Here is a 17,662-nt window from a genome sequence, read left to right on the forward strand (position 1 = left end):
GGGGGGTGTAAATCATCATCATTATCGTGTCACCGACTGCAGTGCAGCTTTGCTAAGGTACACCGGCTAAGCTCTGGCCCAAGTCTTGTACCATAAGTAAAGAGAAGATAAATACTCTGAACAATGCAAAAACATTATTTGGGCTCTAATTTATTTAGCTATTTCAATGCATATCCCTAAACAATGCCACAAATTATTTGCAGAATGGGCGCATTCTTCTTCTGAGGCTCATTTCAGTGACTGATTTTATGAAGCCATTTCTTTCTCCTCTCGCTGTATTTTAAAGGAAGAACTTTAAAAAAATCTATATGGGGATTTGAGACATAATGAAACATCAGACATCAGAGCTTGATCCTGAGAGGTGCTGAACATCTGGGGCTGAATCCAACCCCCATCAAAGTCCATGGAAAGACACCCCTTGATGTTGATGGGCGTTGCATTGGGCTTCCTGCTGCTGTCAATGGGAACTGCATGGGGCTTTGCACCAGTCAGGATTGGGCCGAAACAAAGCAAAGGGGAACGGAGAGCCGTCGGTGAATGGGTTTGCTCCAAGTGCATGACTGATGAATGCATGGAAAGGAAAAGGAAGAGCAATTTAGCAAAACTTCTTAAGAGGCCAGCTCTCTCCCCAGACTTCTGGTCAGGTGGAAACAGTGATACCAGTCCTGACTGCCCCCTGCAAAACACCGAGCCCCTCCGTCAGGCCAACACTGCATTTTTGCTGTAAGCAGCAGCCCCCGCTGTCTGATGTTGTGGCATTGTTATTCTGGCGCTGTTGGAGTGTGACACCTGCTTTGCCCTGCCATTATGCTCTCGGAGCAGAGCGATTGCTCAGTGATTAGGCTGCAGCTTCCTGCGTCCCACTGCACTTCCCTTCTGCGATTGCTTCAGATTCCTGGTAGTTGCGCAAGTGGCTGTACAGCCTTCTCAGACACTGCTTTCCAGCAGTGCTGGCGCTGTCATGCACACATCTGAGTCCCTCTGCAGTCCCCGTGCAGCCCAGCCATATTGCTCATTCACAGACCTTTACAGCCAGTTCTCAATGAGCAGTGTCACAGCCGCAGAGCCCTGTAATCATTTCCCAGGCAGGTGGTGGTTAAACTAAATTGTAGCTAACCCCTGGGAGATTGCAAGTGGCCCAGACAGATTCCTATGTGATTTTCCGTGATTGTGTGCGCATCCATGGAATATAGATCCATCCATCTCTCTGATCGAATCTATCGCAAACATCTGGGTGGCCATTTAGATAGGCATTTTTCAAAGGAAATCGAATTAGCGCAAATCAGACTCAAAATGTATTTTTTAAAAAGCAAATCTACTCACTCTTCCTTATTGGAGTTTGCAGCTCTCCTAAGGGAATTGGACTGTGATACAGAATTTTGCATTCCTAGGTCTCAGATTCTAATCCAGCTCAAGTGGGCTGAGAACTGAAAATCAGTAGCAGAGCGAGTCAAAAAATGCCAATTATTTTTCATGGGAAACTTCTTAAATTTTATTTTTTTAAAACATTCTTTGTTAATTCAGTTTTTGCAAATGGTTTTCAGTTAAAAAAAAAAAAAAAAAGAAAGAAATCAGTATTCAAAACCCAAAAACAATTCACCAATTGTTTTTTGTTACATGTGTCCTTCCTTCCCCAGAAAAGCTGCAAAATTTTGACCAGATAAAATCTTTTTGCAAAAATATTTATTTTTCTTGAAAAGCTGGGTTTTTTTGGTATTAAAAAAAAAAAACGGTTCAATAAATTATGTTTTTTTGCCAGGTGTGGACTTTAACATGTGATGACTATTTGGTGTCCAGTGTGAAATGAGTAGTGGGAGTCAGTGGAGTCACCCCAGGGAATGAATTCATGAATAAAATGACCCAGAAAATCAGAAGATGAAAACTGAAGCCTCCGTTCCTGACTCTTCGCTACCTTGCACCCTGTATTGTTGTTGTCACCTGAGCAGAGTGGATGTAAGCCACTGAGTCGATCGTGTTTACTGCCCATTTTGCAGAGGTGTAAATAACTGTACCAGATGCAAGGTAGGGTGAATCAGGTGCTGAAGAATCATGGAGACTCCCTGATATCCCTCAAAGCGGAGGTGTTTCATCTCAGGAATGAGGTGTCTTGGGAGGACAGTGTGGGAGCCTTGCATTAGTGCCATCCCTGGTGCAGGGAGAGAGGACTTTGTCTCCAGCGATGCCATATGGCACCTTTCACCAGCACTGACCTGACTTTTAAAAAGGCTACCCTTCCACCCCCACCCTCTGCATTTTCTATCTCTGGCCAGTAGCTTCCTGCACTTCTGAAAACGAGAAAAGCAAACAAACCTCTGAAATTGCAGTACAGTTCAGCCAGGGCAGTATCTGCCGTAGGAACTATCCTATTAGTGTGAAACCATTGAAACACGTCTGCAGTTACTTGTTTCTTTGCAGCGCTAGTCAGACTGCGATAAGTGAAACAACAGTTTCTTGCTTGATTTAATGTAATTAACTTTGACGGTAAAGCTGGTAGAGGATCTGCTGGTATTATCTTAATAGCCTTCGCCTCTTTTGTACCACTCAAGTGTATTAGTAAAATTAGCAGCTAAAAGTAATACACATCATAGACTATTCCCAGAGTTGAGATGAAATAACCCGCCTGGGTCAAGTTTGTTAGGACATCTATTGTACAAGCAGGGTAGACAACGTCAATCACCTCTTATCAGCATCCTCAAAGACATCAGCGAATGGCGCCACCAGAAACTTTATGCCATAACGTAGATATGCTTTGCAAACATTCAAGGGTGTGACATTTACCACCACCACGACCACCAAGAAGAAACTGAATATCTATCATCTGTCTAACCTCCTACAGGACATGCTGTCATCCTTAGGAAAGTGGCCTAAATCCCATTTGTCGTTACCTAGTGTAGTGACAGGGGGATACTGAAAACACCCTCTGTATTTTATAGACACTTTATATTTCCCGAGAGGAGTCTTTGATAGCAGCTCAGCTGGAGTTATTCCAGATTTACAAAGGTGTGAGTGACTTCAGAGTCTGATCCCAGATGTGGTCAAGAACTGGAAAAGTGACTGTAAAAATGGAACCTTTTTCCCGACATATCTACATCCTATGCATCTTCAGGTCAGATTTGCTCACTTGGCAGCCTAAAGCAAAGATTGCCCTTTGCAGAACCAATACAGTTTTGGGAGACTGAGCTGGATGCTGATCTGCCTTACTATCAACAAAGGTATCCTCTAAACTCCAGGTGCAGAATCTTTATCGCTAGAAACAAAGTGCGAGGCAGAAAGAGCACAGCCGGCTTCAAGATCCCAGGACATGTTGGCAGGGGTGGCAGTTGAAGAAAAACAGCTTTGTGTTTTAATAAAAATTTAGCCCATTTTGTAAGGAATGAGTGAAAAAGGATAAATATGGACCCGCCCATGTTGTGATTCCTGCAGAGTTATTTTCTATGCAACCTTCCTTTACATTTTGTATATGTTTTTCTTTTAGAGGCCAGCAGTTTATTTTATCAGTGTGTGAATGCAAGGGACAAATTCACTCTGCTTTAGGCTGTGAGTTCTCTGGGGCAGGGGCCATCTCTGCTGTATGTTTGTACAGTGCTTAGCGCGATGAGGCCCTGACCTCTAGCTGCTACCAGAATACAAATAAATAACAACCATTGCATCATCTAAATCGAACCTACCTCTCTGAGCTCTAGTGTGTGTGAAAGTGCCTCACCCCTTGGTGTCTAAGCGTTACTGGCTACAAACTGAGCCGTCACCCTGTGATGGGAGGAGAGCATTATCTCCCGCTTCTTAGATGGTGAAACTGAGGCATGCGGAGGGGAAATGACTTGCTCAATGTCACATAGCAAATGATTTGTCCAAGGTGACGTCTGGACTAAAATCCTCACTCCCAGTCTAACTGTGAGACCACAGGGATCCAGGCAGACCATGACAGGGGGTTCACGGCATAATAGTGCTTCTCCACCTGGGTAAGGTACTTTGAGATCTGACGGCGGTGAGCACAGTGGAAGTATAACGTCTCTTTTCTTTGTCGGTGTGTGTGGCCCAACACTCCACTCTCACAGAGCTTAGTGAACGGAATATGACGCTGCTGAGCTGAAGGGAAAACACCAGTGTCAGAGGCCTGTGTCTCCGTCCCATGTGGGCTGTGTATTCCAAGACTGGGCAAGGGCCAGGTGTTTGCGAGTGCTCATCCTGGCAGTGACCGTAGAGAGCCAATATAGGGAGATGGCCTGAAACACTGATCTTTAGAAAACTGCCTCATGTCTCTTTCTAGAGGTCTGGGAAAGGCATTCCGGTCCCACGGCACCCACTCTGCTCACCCTCGAAGATACTTACATTTACAGATCCCATCAGACATGGCCAAACGCCCACTGATTTGGGTTGTGGGTTGCTGGTTTTTTCCCCCAATCTGTGCGGTGCCAATGATTGGTGTTGACTTCACTACATGCAGCCAGGAACGGGACATTTTCTGCTGCACTTTATCTGCTGTGGCTTCGAGTCTGACTGCCCATGCAGGGCTCCTGCACATCCAATTGATTGTCAGACCAGCAACAGTTCATACAACCTCCCCGCCCCAAAAAAACCCATGGGGATATGTACGTACTATAACCCAGACTAGTAACGAAAATTCACAGTGCTCACTTTTAAATGTGGCTTGTAGACGGCAGCCTAGCTTACGTGTTTGTAGGAGCTGTCCCAGGAGCAGGGACTCCTCCTCCCGAATCCCAGCTGGAGGAGTGAATCTGGCCATGAATACCAACGCTGCAGTGACTCCCTGAAAACTCCTCAGTGGCCATTAGCATCCGGGTTTGCTGGACTGAGTGTTCTCCAGATCATGAGCTGTTTGGGAGGATGAGCGTCGTTTTTCTGTTGTCAGGGCTATAGCTCGGGTCTTCCACTGCTCCCAGGTGCGGAGGAGTCCTTATGTGGGGATGTGGAAGTGCCCAAAAGCTTGGAGTTTGCTCCGAAGTGAGAGTTTTATGCAAGGAAGTAGTCTGAGAGGGTGCAGTTTCTGCCAGATTGGTTATGGAGAATGTTTCTCCCCCGACACCAGAGCTTCAGACAATGGATCGAGCCCTGTCTCTTTCTAGTCATTTTCCCTCCTTGGTCAGGAATGAGCCTAGGGCCTTGGACCTGGGGAAATGTTTACATGCTAAAACGTATGTTCATTTAGCTGATCTTTTTTTCTGATTCAAACGTTTCCAGGCTCTGTGCTCTCCTCTCCTCCTTGCCCCGTTTTTTAATAAATAAAAAAGGAATTTGTGGCTTAAACCCCCAGCTCTCATCATCCCGTAAACACCCTCACTTCACAGCTGCCTTTGGCCAGAAGGTGCGTTCTGCATTTGTTTCAAGATATCGCTGTTTCTGACGCTGGCGGGGGCTGTGCTCCAGGAAAGGTACCCACAATAGAAGAGGTGCTGCTGCCCCCTTTTACCCTGCAGTTTTCAAACACACTGTAGATTGCGTCTACAGGAACATCTGGCTGCGGGGCTTCCAAAACACTCCATCCCTGCACACACAATGGCTCCTGGCAGACACGGCTCCAGGTTTGGCTGTGCGATGGCACATATCTGTGGACATTGGGCGTGCGAGCACTTCTCAGACACGTCCATTGCAAGCTCTTTTGTAAACCATAACCCTATGCTATCACTCGACCACAGAGCCTTCCATTTTAGCAGATCGCTTTCTAGATCGATATATTATTATTGGGGTCCAGGGCTGCTGTGATTTCTCTCTCTCTCATTTAACTGACTATAATAAAGGAGAATGTTGATTATATCCCAATGATGCCTGGTTTAAGTGATTAGTGATTAATTCCTTCCATTGCTTTGTGTCTCTCTCTCTCTCTCTTTGTCTGCAGGATATTTTCACACCAGAGTGCAAATTTAAGGAATCAGTCTTTGAAAACTACTACGTTATTTATTCTTCCACACTGTACCGGCAGCAGGAGTCCGGACGAGCGTGGTTCTTGGGGCTCAATAAAGAAGGTCAAATAATGAAGGGGAACCGGGTGAAAAAAACCAAACCTTCATCACATTTTGTACCAAAACCCATTGAAGGTATGGAAAATTCCCACTCCCTCTCCCATGGGGCAGAAGTGAGACCTCCGTGGGGCATTGGGTAGAAGTGGACGGTACTATGGTTCAGCAGGGTGGATTGGGGACTACACCCCAAAGCAGGAACCATGGTGTAAGAGCTTCTGATTTGAAATATGCTGCACCATCCCTAGCGGGAGCCTATCTGCCTGCCTTTGCTGTGAACTCTGCAGCACGTTCCAAGACGTGACACCCAGCACGTTGGGTTATTGGAGAATGAGCTATAAAACCCAACCCAACGGGAGGCGCTGGCTGAGTAAAGAGCGTAGGGCTGAGATGGGAGAACCTTTCCTGTCCAGGTCATAAGTTCAGATATAACCTTTGTCTGAAGCGGCCACAATGTGTTGCCATCTCTGATAACTTCTTGGAAGCCTTTGTCAAACGAGTTTGGGGGGAATCTCAATCCAATTCCAGGTGTCCACCTTGCAGAATGTGTCTCTGGTGAGAGAATCAGGACATAGACTAGAGAATGAAATATCCAGCCCTGCCCCGCAGGCGTCCTGACACCCCAGGGTATGTTAGCAGGGCAGCACATGGGGAGATTGCCTCGATGCACCCATCCTTTGGTCTCTGGGATTATTCACCCTCATGCCGTTCACATGCACTAGCTTTACATTAGAAACAAACCCAAAGCTTTCCTCGTGCTCTGTGACAAGAAGGGAAAGTTATTGCTCCCAAAAGGGAATCCTCAGGGAGGAGGTAGGGGCCCTAGATACATATTTTCACTGTTAGAAATATTTACCTAAGAAGAGAACATTTCAGTGGGCTAGCATTGTACTCTCCCTCTTCTCCATGTCCTCAGCATCTCACAGGGCTCGTCTACACACACAGTTATACCTGCTTATCTAAAGTGTGATTTTTAAACTCCTTTAATTCAGCCTGGGCAAAAAGCCATGTGGATCCTCTTATTTTGGGTTAAAGCACATTTATTCCAGTTTAGCTGACGTCTGTTTGCAATGCATTATAGTGAAACCGCAGAAAGCTGAAATAAGAGCGTCCATACGAGGTTTGCATTGATAGCTGATACAAACTTGTGTGTAGACACCCCTGACACACGCTGATACTCTGCTTAGCGTGAGTGGCTGGAATCCAGAACCAAACTTCATATCAGAGCAAAAGGAAAGGAGGAAGGAAAAGGAGGAAAGGAAGTAAGAGTGAGTGAGAGAGAGAAGCCGAGGGCTGGTAAACCAGAATTCCACCAGTGTAAGTAATGGTGCAATTCTTACCCTGATTCAGTTAGGCCATGTTGTGTGTGGACGTTTACACTGGCTTAAACCTGGCTTACAGCAGTGTAGCTTGTACTGGTAAATTTACATGCACAAGCTGAACTGACCGGACCAGATTTATCTTGCTATGAGACTGCACACACCGTTGCACCAATGTAACTCAGTTGGTGTAAATGACACCCGTGCAGCTTATGTTCAGGCAGCCCGAAGCCCTGCTGTGGTGTTTGCCGAGGATGGATGGTTTTAATTACGACGTTTTTCTCTCTTGCTAACGAAAGCAGCAGAGCAGAGCCTGGGCTCTGACTCTGGAGCTGCCGGAGGCTCAGAGCGATGGCTGAAATGGCTTCAGACCTGAAACTTGGCGGTGCCGCACCCGGAGTGCTTCGTCCTTTGCTAGAAGGAGAAGGTTGGCCTCCCTGAAGAGCGGAGATGAACGGCATCCGTGTGCAGATGAGGACGGCTGGGCCTCTGGGAAATCCCGTCAGACAGGCGGCTGAGACGGATGAATTCCAGCCCACGTGCGAACACCGCTGCAAACACCTTCCCCCACAGCTGCATCGTCAAGGCTGTTCGTGGGAGTCCCTCCGTAGAGCCTGCACTGACTGCCCTGAGAGTACGCAGCAGGCCTGTTATCTCACCTGGCCTCCCTCGGACCGGCCCTCGCTGCTTCCGTGTCTCTCTCCTCGTGCCCTGCCTTCCCCAGCTGGGCTGAGATGGGACCCATTTGGGGGTGCAGTGGTTTCCCCGACAGCCATCGATGCTTCGGTGGGGACTGGCTGTGGGCAGCCATTAGCTTTGGGGGGGTAGGGGTTCCCGTTAAGCGAGGGATTCTGTTTGAGGCTAGGTATTTAGCGCAGTCATGCCTTGGGGACGGGTGTCACGGTGACGCTGGGAGGCAGCGAGACCGGAGCCAGGCAGCGTTCCCGTTACAGTCATTGCTGCTGCTCCTGTTTCCAGCCCCCTCCCCAGCGCAGCCCTCGAGTTCCTTTCCCTCGCCCGCGTCCGCCCACGCTGGCGGCAGTCACCCAGAGCGAGCGTGCACGCACGTGGTGAAGGAGTCCTCCGCTCCTCCGCGCCCCCGGCTGCTGCACCGCCAGCGACTGCCTCCCCAGCAAAGGCCCGGGTCCGCCTTCCACAGCCTCCCACGGTCTGGGACCGCGGCTCACGGTGGGCTCCGTTCCTGAGCCGAAGATCAGCCGCCGGCAGCAGAAGGCTTGGCATGAGGTTGGCGCCGTTCCACAGGCCGCGGCTCTGCCCCACGCCCCAGTCTCGGAGCGCGGCGCTACGGAGAAACACGAGCCGCAAGGAGCCTGCAGCCACCCCCACCGGTGTGAACGTCAGGGCCGGGCACACAATATTTCCTGGGAATTTCCTGGCCAGGTCGAAGATCCTGGCTTGCCCTCTCGAGGCTGGGAGCTGGAAGAGGAGCCCTTCCTCCTCAAAGGCTGCGTGTGTTGCTATTTGCCTCTCCTCCTACGTTTGTGTAGCTCAGTCTGCACTACAGCACTCCGGTCCTTTGTGTGTGATTGTAAAAGGGTGGCCACTGCCCAAGCCCCCGCCCTGCCCCTCCTTTCCTTCTTCGCTGCTCTTTAAACCACGCAGTCTTGCCCATCCAGTCGCAGCCCTTCTTGGGGTTGAGTGTCTTTATTAACACAAAGTTCCCAAAAGCCAACACAAAAACAAATCTGGCCCCTGGCCTGAGGCCGGGCACAGCCCCTCCCCCCAGAGGTACTGTCCCTTTCCGCTGTCTGGGCAGCCGGAGGAGATGCAAGGACAAGGTGGCCGTCTTTGTCCTCTCCCAAAGGAAGAACAAAACTTTCCGATGAGTCATCGTACCCAGCCCCAGTTCCTTTCTCCAGGGACCGCAGCAGGAGACTCTCCCTCTCCTCTGCTTCTATCTGCCTTCACCGAACTCCCTCTGACCCCTTACAGCCCCGGTGCAGCCCCTCCGTCCCCCTCATTGGCTCCGCGGGGAGCACCGGCTCTGACACATACGCACTGGACCAGTTTCAGTCACTCTGCGACAGTGACTGCAATGAAAACGGTCAAGACTAATAGCACCTCTGGGCCCAGGGCGCTTTTCACAGCTGCTGCCTAGAAGAACATACAGTTTCAAGAGGAAAACTAAGGACAAAGGAAACAGGAAAAAGCACCCTGCACATCGTCTCTCCCATGCTTGCTTTGCTGGGCCTTGCTAGATGCTGAAGGAAGAAAAGGGATCGCTTTCAACGTGCATTTCCTGGGCGTTTTGCAATGAAAATGCTCCGCCTCCCACCTGAATAGGTTATGGTTCCATTTGGCAGCATCCTGCATGTTTAGCTGCCAGAGCGAGACTAGTTCACCCGTCTCCAGAACACATCAGCCGGCTTTTCGTTCCAGCCTTTCCCGGTTTTGTGTGTTCCCTGCTCAGCTCTTCCCCACCCACTGGCATAGGGAAGTGGAGTTTGTTGCTTCTACACAGTGCGGCGCATCCTCGGCTCACACTGGAGTCAGCGGGACGATGCCCAGGATCGGGGTCCTCAGACCCAAGCAGCCAGTGGTGTGAAACGGGGAACGTGTGATGATGTGGCAGAAGGGATTGGGAAGTGTGGAGAGCCGGGACTTGGTTCTTGCAGGCTATTGTAGACGTGAGTTCGGCCATTATTTTCTCGCCCTCAGCAGCATTCTCTGCTTTCGAGGCATGAGAGCAACACTGGGGGATATCGTGTTTGTGAAGGTGGTAGATTCTCGCACTCTCTCGCGTTGATTGAAGGGTGCTTATTAACTCCTCCCCCAGCTTTGCCTACGTCAGAACCAGTGTGTCAGTGGTAGGGCTCCGAAAAGCTCACCACGCTCCCAGGAAGGGCAGATAGACACATACAGGACCACCAGCCTCCTCCCAGCACACTGGGATCTCCGCTGACTGTCGTGGGGTTACACCTGGTCTGGAGCAGTGTGAGAAAGGGGTGTCTCAGGCCCCCAGAGTTAGCCCCAGTGATCCGAGGTGTGGGGAACCAAACTTAACAGTGGCCATGTGCCCCCTTGGAACGAGACACCTTCACGATAAGCTGCTTCACGGCTTAGCACGAGGCGCTGGGAGTCTTCATTAGCCCATGACAATAGTGTGTTATTTCCATGCTCAGGTTTGTTTTTGTTGCTTCTGCCCCGGGAGATGCTGTTTTCCCCGCAGGTTTGGGTTTGGCTGACTCACACGCCAGCCAAAGCAGGTGCTGTGCTGTGCGGTGGGTTTGGTCTAGCCCCCGAGGACAGGAGAGAGCGGCAGGAGAGACACAGGAAGCTGGTTCTCCAGATGCCCAGGGTCCCTGATGCCCCAGGAGGGCCCCATCAACCCGACAAATCCTTCTGCCCTCCCCAGCAATTCCCCTGCCCGCTCCCCTCCAAGTCCATCATTCCCCCTCTGCTCCCGCTGTCGAGTTTCCCCACTTCCTCTACTTCCCCTTTGACTTCCCCCAACTCCCTCCAGTCTGCCTCTCCTCCACTGCCCTGCCTGGCATTCCTCTTTTCCACATCAGATTTCTTCCTCCTCTCTCCCCCACTGCCTGTTCCCCCTTGAGCTCCTTCCTCCTGCCCCTATGTGGGGAGTCAGCATCGCTCCAGCTTCTCAGCCTGCTGAAGGGAAGCCCCCTTTTCTCAGCTACCTCCTTGCCCCTCACCTCTTGCTGCAGAACTGGCTCTCTGCAGCTGGACAGATGTTGTGCATCTCTGCCTGGGGGAGGGAGGAGACCAAGGGCTGCAGGAGAAAGCACTGGGAACTGCTACCCTCCTACCCTGCCTTCTCCCCACCACCCCTGCCTTCTCCCCACCACCCCTGCCTTCTCCCCTCTGCAGGGCTGAACATTGGAAGGAGTGGAGATAGCACTCCCTGAAGGGTGGGAGAAATGCACCCCCCCCACACACACCCCCCACAGACATTTAGGCTCCTGGCTGTACAGTAGATGAGGCTCATGGCACATTTCAATTAAAGCATTAATATGTCTGTGTCGATTAGAATCTAGGACATAGAAAGTGTTTATCTGGTTGAAATGCTGAGTATTAGCTATTAAGGGCTCTGACCTAGCTCGGGGAGGGGGGCAGGGGAGGCGGGTAGCAGTATCTTACAGCAGTCTGGGGTGGAAATCTGGTTCCTGACCCCGTGAAAAGTCACTGCTCCGATCCGGGGAGAACCCGGCTCACTGCTGTGTTGTCCGAGCGGCTGCTAAGCCAGGGGGATTTTCCACAGTTAATAGGGCCCAACAACAGCCAGCCCCGCTCGCATCGGACACTGCCTCTGGGGTATGACCGGCTGGGCCTGAAATGGCCACCTCCAGAAAGTGGGCCGTCCGGGGAAGCCACCCCCGCACTGCCAGGTCAGCGTGCCGTGCGGGGCATAGCACCACCACATGCAACACGGGCCAGGAGGGAGTTCAAGCAGACAAAGCCCAGTCTACCTGGAAAACCTACTTCCCATTCTAGCTATGCAACCTGGCAGCCTTTGGCTACCCCAGGGGGCCGGCTGTCCTAGCCACAGACAGTGAGCATCGAACCAGATGGCTAGTACAGTCGCCACCACAGCCATCACTCTTTGCCTCGATGGTGAGGTTTGCAGCTAGGACTTTGTTACCCATCAAGAACACCCGGCTGACGGGCAAAGCACTGAACCAGGCTGGTCACCAGGGCCTGGCAGCTGCCATTACTGGGGAATCGGCCCTAGTGTGGGTTAACGTTTACGTCACCGTTTAGGAATTCACAAGCGTTGCCAGGGTGGTGATGCTGTCCTGTCACTAGTGTTGGTGTGTGTAACTCACAGGTCAGCCCAGGGGGACCTGAGTGAAACTCCATGGCCTGTGTTATGCAGGAGGTCAGACTGTAGCCTCCGGTGACCCCTTCTGGCCTTACACTGTCTGAATTTGAGTGCATCCCGTGCAAATCAGACTTGTCCAGTAGAACGGGCTTGTCACCACTTGTTGCATCGTTCCATGGACTGCCCTGCTGGTTCGTTCAGTCGTTCTGCTCGTGTGCTTTATTAATTGCTGCAGTGTCTGTTGACTTAGGTTCACGACTTGGCTTTGCAATCTGGGAGGGGAACTGTCTTCTTTTAGCCCAGAGGCTGCGGTGAGAGGCAGCACACAGAGGCCTAATGCAATGCCTGAGGGGATGTCTTCACGGCAGAGTTAACTCGGGTGACCGGCCGCCCACGTTCGCCTAGCCTGGGTGTGAGCAATCCCACTGGAAAGCCACCCTCGAGCGCCTGTGTCCTCACTGGGCCTGCACTGGCCATGTGCGTTGCTAGGACTTCTGGAGTCACGTCCCAGGGTTCTTTGGGCTGCAATAAACTGAGTTGCTGGGTGATTCTTTCCTAGTGAATTGTGGGAGAACTTGTCCCTCGGGCACAAGAGGGGGAATTGTGGGAAGGCGTTGGAGGATTTGTTCAGCCAGCGTTCATGCTGCAGAAGTGGGCAAGTTTCCAGCCTGAGTGAAAGCAGCACCCCGGGCTCTACTCCACATCCGAGCTGGGCCAGCCAGCCCAGGCTGAAAGCCCCCCTGCACTCAGGTGAGAGGGTTTCGTGGGCCGACGGCAGTGAGGTGCACCACCGGGGTTAACTCTGCAGTGAGGACGCGCCCTGCTTGCATCAGGAGCCCGAGTCCTATTTTCAAACGTGATGTAGGTCCTTAGAAGCTTAGTCTCAGTGACTCTCAGTGCCTTTGGTGAGCTCTGGCCACCAGACCCCACTCGGCGCCGTAGGAATTCTCAGCCTGACCGTTGCTGTTGAAAGATGGTCCGTGCCAGTCCTTTACCGCCAGCCGGTGAGCGAGGGCCGTGTGGGTGGCACACATGGGATGCAAAGAGCTGCCAGTGGCTGGCGTTGGCTTTGCACGCTGCCTGGGTGTGAATGAGAGCAGAGCTGTGCATGAGCAGAAAGGCCCGGCCGGTCGGGCACTGCCCGTCAGGCTCAGCCCCCGTATTCTGGCAGTCATTTTTATGCACAGCTACTTAGCAAATGCCCTTCACTTGTACATGCAAGGAGCTGCTGGCAGCGAGAGAAACTCTCGTGTGAGGGGGTGTGTTGCACAAGGGAGTATTCGCTGTGTCTCACGTTTGAACTGCCCCGTGGGTAGCCTGCTCTGCCGAAGAACTTGGTGACTCACTGACCCGGGCTGTCCAGATAAAATATGTCCCTGGGTTAATCAGAGATGGGCCGTGCCTGCTGATGGGGGGGTGAGGGGGGGCACAGAGTGAGGGCAGCCAGCATCAGCAGTGTTACTGAGCATGCTCAGTCTGTGTGAGTATGATCAATACAAGTGAAGCAGCAAATCTGGGGGGGGGGGGGGGTGACATGACCCAATATGCACCCCCCCATGTGTCACCTCTGGTTAACCCGCCCAGCCTGAGTAAACGGGGTCCCGGCTCCAAAGCTGGTAGAGATGGGAATTATGTGGGACAGTAGGACATGTGAGAGGCTAATTTGGCCATCCTTGCCCAGAATGCCTTCCAGCCCTCGGCCGTTTCACAGCCACGCTACATCCGAAGCCGTGGAACGAGCCCACAAGTCAAACGTTGATTCTTCACTGCCTTGCCTAAGTGGGTGCTGCTGGCTCGCGCTGAGCAGATGCAGCCGATGACGCCATGTGCAAGGCAAAGGAGAAGCAGCACAAACGGGGGCCGCTTGGCAATAATGACAATGCTGACGTGTGCACAGCTTGTGTCAGTCACGCAACGTACAGTCTAGTGGCTGGGAGGGCAGAATCCCTGGATTTTATTCCTAGTTCTGGCACTGACTCAATGCACAAACCTGGGTAAGTTCGTTATTCTCTTTGCTTTGCTTTTTCCACCTGAAAATGGCTGTAGTGATAATTTTACTGCACAGTACCTACCTCAAAGGGTGTCGTGAGGCCTCGTTAGTGTGTGTGTTTAAAGAGCTTTGAGAGCCCTGGATGGAAGGTCCTGGATGGTATTTTTCGTTGTTCAGGTTTACAATGCAACATCAATTATATTAGTGCACACTTGACTGCACTTTATCTTGGCCCTGTATTATTGTTCATCCCTATCAATGTTTAGCGAGGCAGGAGTAAAATGCAGAGTAGTACTGCGTTTCAGTCTGCCCTCAGTGGCAGGATTTATTCTCAATCAGGGCAAGGCTATAAACAGGAAGGATTTGTTTCATTTATTCAGATACTTTGGGATTGTTTTGCATTATTGTTCTGGGTGACGAGCCAGAGCCGAAAGGTTACAGACTCGCCTCTCCCCTGCTTTGCACTTTCTGCCACTGGTTACGCTGCAGAGCTGTAGCACTCCACACCCACTCTGCACAGACAAAGGTGTAAGGCTGGTAGGATGAGGCTTGACAGCCCCAGAATTTGGGGGTGAGATCTGCAGCCTGAACCCGTCTGTAGTTCTCATCTCCAGCAGATTGGGCCTTGAAACATCACTGTTTTGATGACTTTAGACCTGTGCCGTGTTTGCAGGGGGATTGCTGACGACTGCCCTCCTGGGCAGACCCTTACTCAGCATAGACTGTGCTTACTCGCGCCTTTCTCAGGGCGAGATCATGCTACACACCTGCAGCCCTTAGAAAGAAGCAGTGTCTCGCTGCATCACCCCAGGCAGAGTGTGGGCTGGTGCCATGCCGCACAGAGGGACAATTCCTCTTGGCTCTCTCCAGCTGCACTGCAGAGAGGAGTGATACGACACCTTTTTATAGGACGCCATATACTCCCCTTCCTGCTTGGCCAGCCCCCTCGGCTGACTGCCCCGGGGGGGGAGGAGAGGCATGGAGCCATCGCTCTGTCTGCTCCCCATCAGGTTGCTCCCATGGGAATGGGGGAAGTGCTTCTCCCAGAGCTGTGATGCAGGTACCTGCTCCATGGCCACACATGGTTAGGGATTCCTTCTTCCTTCCTACTTCGCTGCACAGCCACTGAAGGGCGTGGCATATTCTGGTCTGCAATGAGTTAAGTGTCACAGACACTGAGTAAAATGCTCTGTTCATGGCCGGGTGGGGGTGAAGTGGGTTTCAGCTGGAACCACAATATGCAATGCCAGTGGCTGAACACCCTGGAAGGTGGGCCAGGGTGCAAAGATTTGTTTGTGTTGGGGGTCCCTTTCTTTCTCATCAGAGATTAAGGACTCGGGAATGGGCTGAGTCATTGATCCGCTTCTAGCTGATTGGCTTTGTGAGATAACGTGCAGTGCTGTGAATCGGGATGTTCATTTTTATGGATGTATATTTGTATGTCATAAAAAACATAGAGGCTAGAGAGCCTTATCTGTGAGAGACCAGAAATCCTTCGCTTGCCTCTGTGCCTCTGGGAGGGCATAGACTTAAAAGGGTATGTTTGCCGGCCCAGGCAGAGAACTGTGAATAATAAAGGAATTTATTACTGGGATATTAAGGCTTTTCGGGGATGGGAGGGGGAGAGAAGAGGAGGTTAGGGAATAAAAAAAGCCTCGCACATAAGCAAATGCTAATTGTGGTCAAAGAACTCTCTCTCTGGCATAGTGTGAATGCTAATTGTCGCCCTTTCTGTTTGCAGTGTGCATGTACAGAGAGCCATCGCTGCATGAAATTGGAGAAAAACAAGGCCGCTCAAGAAAAAGTTCAGGGACACCAACCATGAACGGAGGCAAAGTCGTTAACCAAGACTCGACATAGCTGAAAAACACTCCTCCCCCTCGCTTCCAAAGCTTCCCTTCCCGCTCACCTGCCCACCCCACCTGGCGAAACCACACCGAGACGACAATAAACGGAGCAAGGCGGGACCTGCCGGTAGTGGCTAGGATTCTGAACTCAAAAATCTTTCTTTGTGTAGGACGAGGAAACCGAGCCCCAAATCTTGCCCCGTTGCAACGTTTTAAAAAAACAAACGAAGAAAAACATATTTTAAATCAGGACTCCATTAACATTTTAAAAGCAAACTGTTTGCTCTCTGATCAAAGGGAAAAACCTCTACTCTGCATAGTAATAATAAATAATTATTAACTAATAAATAATAATAATAAAGATGTTACCTTTAAAAATAAAAAAAGCTTTTGGAGACTTGAACTTAGCATATGATGTGCTGAAAACAAGCAAGGCTCTAAAAACCGACTTCTGCGTTCTTTTGTGGTATTCTTTGCTCTCACGCACAAACCCACGTCATTCCAGTCCTTTCCCAAGGAGGCAGATGGGTTTCCACAAAGCAGAAGCGGTAGGGATGAACTGTGACTCTGCTTCCTCTAATATCAATAAAATGTGGCCCCATCCACATCAGGATTCTGACCGTCACAGGCAATGAACTAGGTATTGGGCTGTTGGTTTTGCCATCTCCAGAAGAGCAGCATGTAGTTATTTGCTGTTGCTACCAGTATTTGAGCATGGTTGAAGATGGAGAGAGAGCTTTATGCCTCCCCCCCGCCCCCTCCCCACACAATTTTTACTGTTATTAGTTGCCAGAGGAGTTTCAGAAATAGGTTTTCAGGTCAGACAAGGGGAAATGGTTATTAAGAGTTAGAAGACGGAATGGGGGGGGAGGCGGTGGCGTTAAAAGGAAATAAAGCTACTGAAATACCTGCTGTGGACTAGAAAGGGTAAAGATTCAGTATATGAAGGGTGTACACGGGCGAGACGAAGATGTGTATGAGGAGTGGGGTTTGGGGAGTGAGTGTGAGAGGATGCTAGAACATTTTCCTTGCCAATCATTTGACTTCTCAGAGACCAGTCATCTGCTCCCTGTATTTCTCATGCAGACCACGTTCCAATCCTAAGTCAATGATCCCCTGTGAGATCTGGAAAATCTCCGCAGAGCTGTGTTACCAACAAGGGGGCCCAACACAATCCCAGGGAGTTGGGTCTCCCCTGGATTCTCATGGCCCTAGCAGTAGGTAGAAAATGGCCCATCCCAGCTCCCTGGCAGATTTCCCTTGGCATAGCAGATTGGAAAGGGCAGCATGGCACACCCCTACCAGCGGGGGGAGCGGTGGCAGAGGGAATGGCTGCTTTGAACGTACTGGGACAAGTGAGGCAATCCGAGGCAGGCAATGTTTGCGAGGGGGAAGTTGAGTTAATATGCAAAACATAGTCTTCACGCTGGGCCTTCCTAGGGCTCGTGAGAACAAACGAGCATTTGCAGTGGAAGATAAATTTCCCTTTAGTAAATAAATCACGTTCAGCCCTGCAGGACACCCACAGGCAGGGGAACGGGGTTTGCAACGCTCTCTCTGCAAGCATTTGTTTGCATCCCACCCACAGCAGCGAAGCCTGTACCTCTGCGTCACAAAGCAGCCCATGGGCCCAGGCCTGCCCGTTGACAGCAGTGAAATCAGCGGGAGCAGAGGACACTCAACACCTTTTAGTCTGGCCAGTGTCTTCGCCCACGTGCACCACCATGGGT

The 17,662-nt window shown here is 50.9% G+C and overlaps 1 protein-coding gene across 4 annotated transcripts in view; it reads left to right on the top strand.

The window, feature by feature from the left end:
* FGF12 (fibroblast growth factor 12) overlaps positions 1 to 16,381 on the top strand; it is a 239,711-nt gene extending 223,330 nt beyond the window's left edge. For all 4 annotated transcript variants that reach the window (XM_067561055.1, XM_067561056.1, XM_067561054.1 and 1 more), the window contains 2 exons: positions 5,855 to 6,053; positions 15,827 to 16,381. In XM_067561055.1, coding sequence (XP_067417156.1) covers positions 5,855 to 6,053; positions 15,827 to 15,945 — 318 coding nt within the window. In that variant the 3' untranslated portion in view covers positions 15,946 to 16,381. The remainder of the gene's footprint in view (positions 1 to 5,854; positions 6,054 to 15,826) is intronic.
* The last annotated feature ends 1,281 nt before the right edge of the window (positions 16,382 to 17,662 follow it).

This window comes from Emydura macquarii, unplaced genomic scaffold (genome assembly GCF_026122565.2).
Source record: "Emydura macquarii macquarii isolate MOO-44397 ecotype Brisbane River unplaced genomic scaffold, CSIRO-AGI_Emac_v2 contig_2365, whole genome shotgun sequence".
Classification (NCBI taxonomy): Eukaryota; Metazoa; Chordata; order Testudines; family Chelidae; genus Emydura; species Emydura macquarii.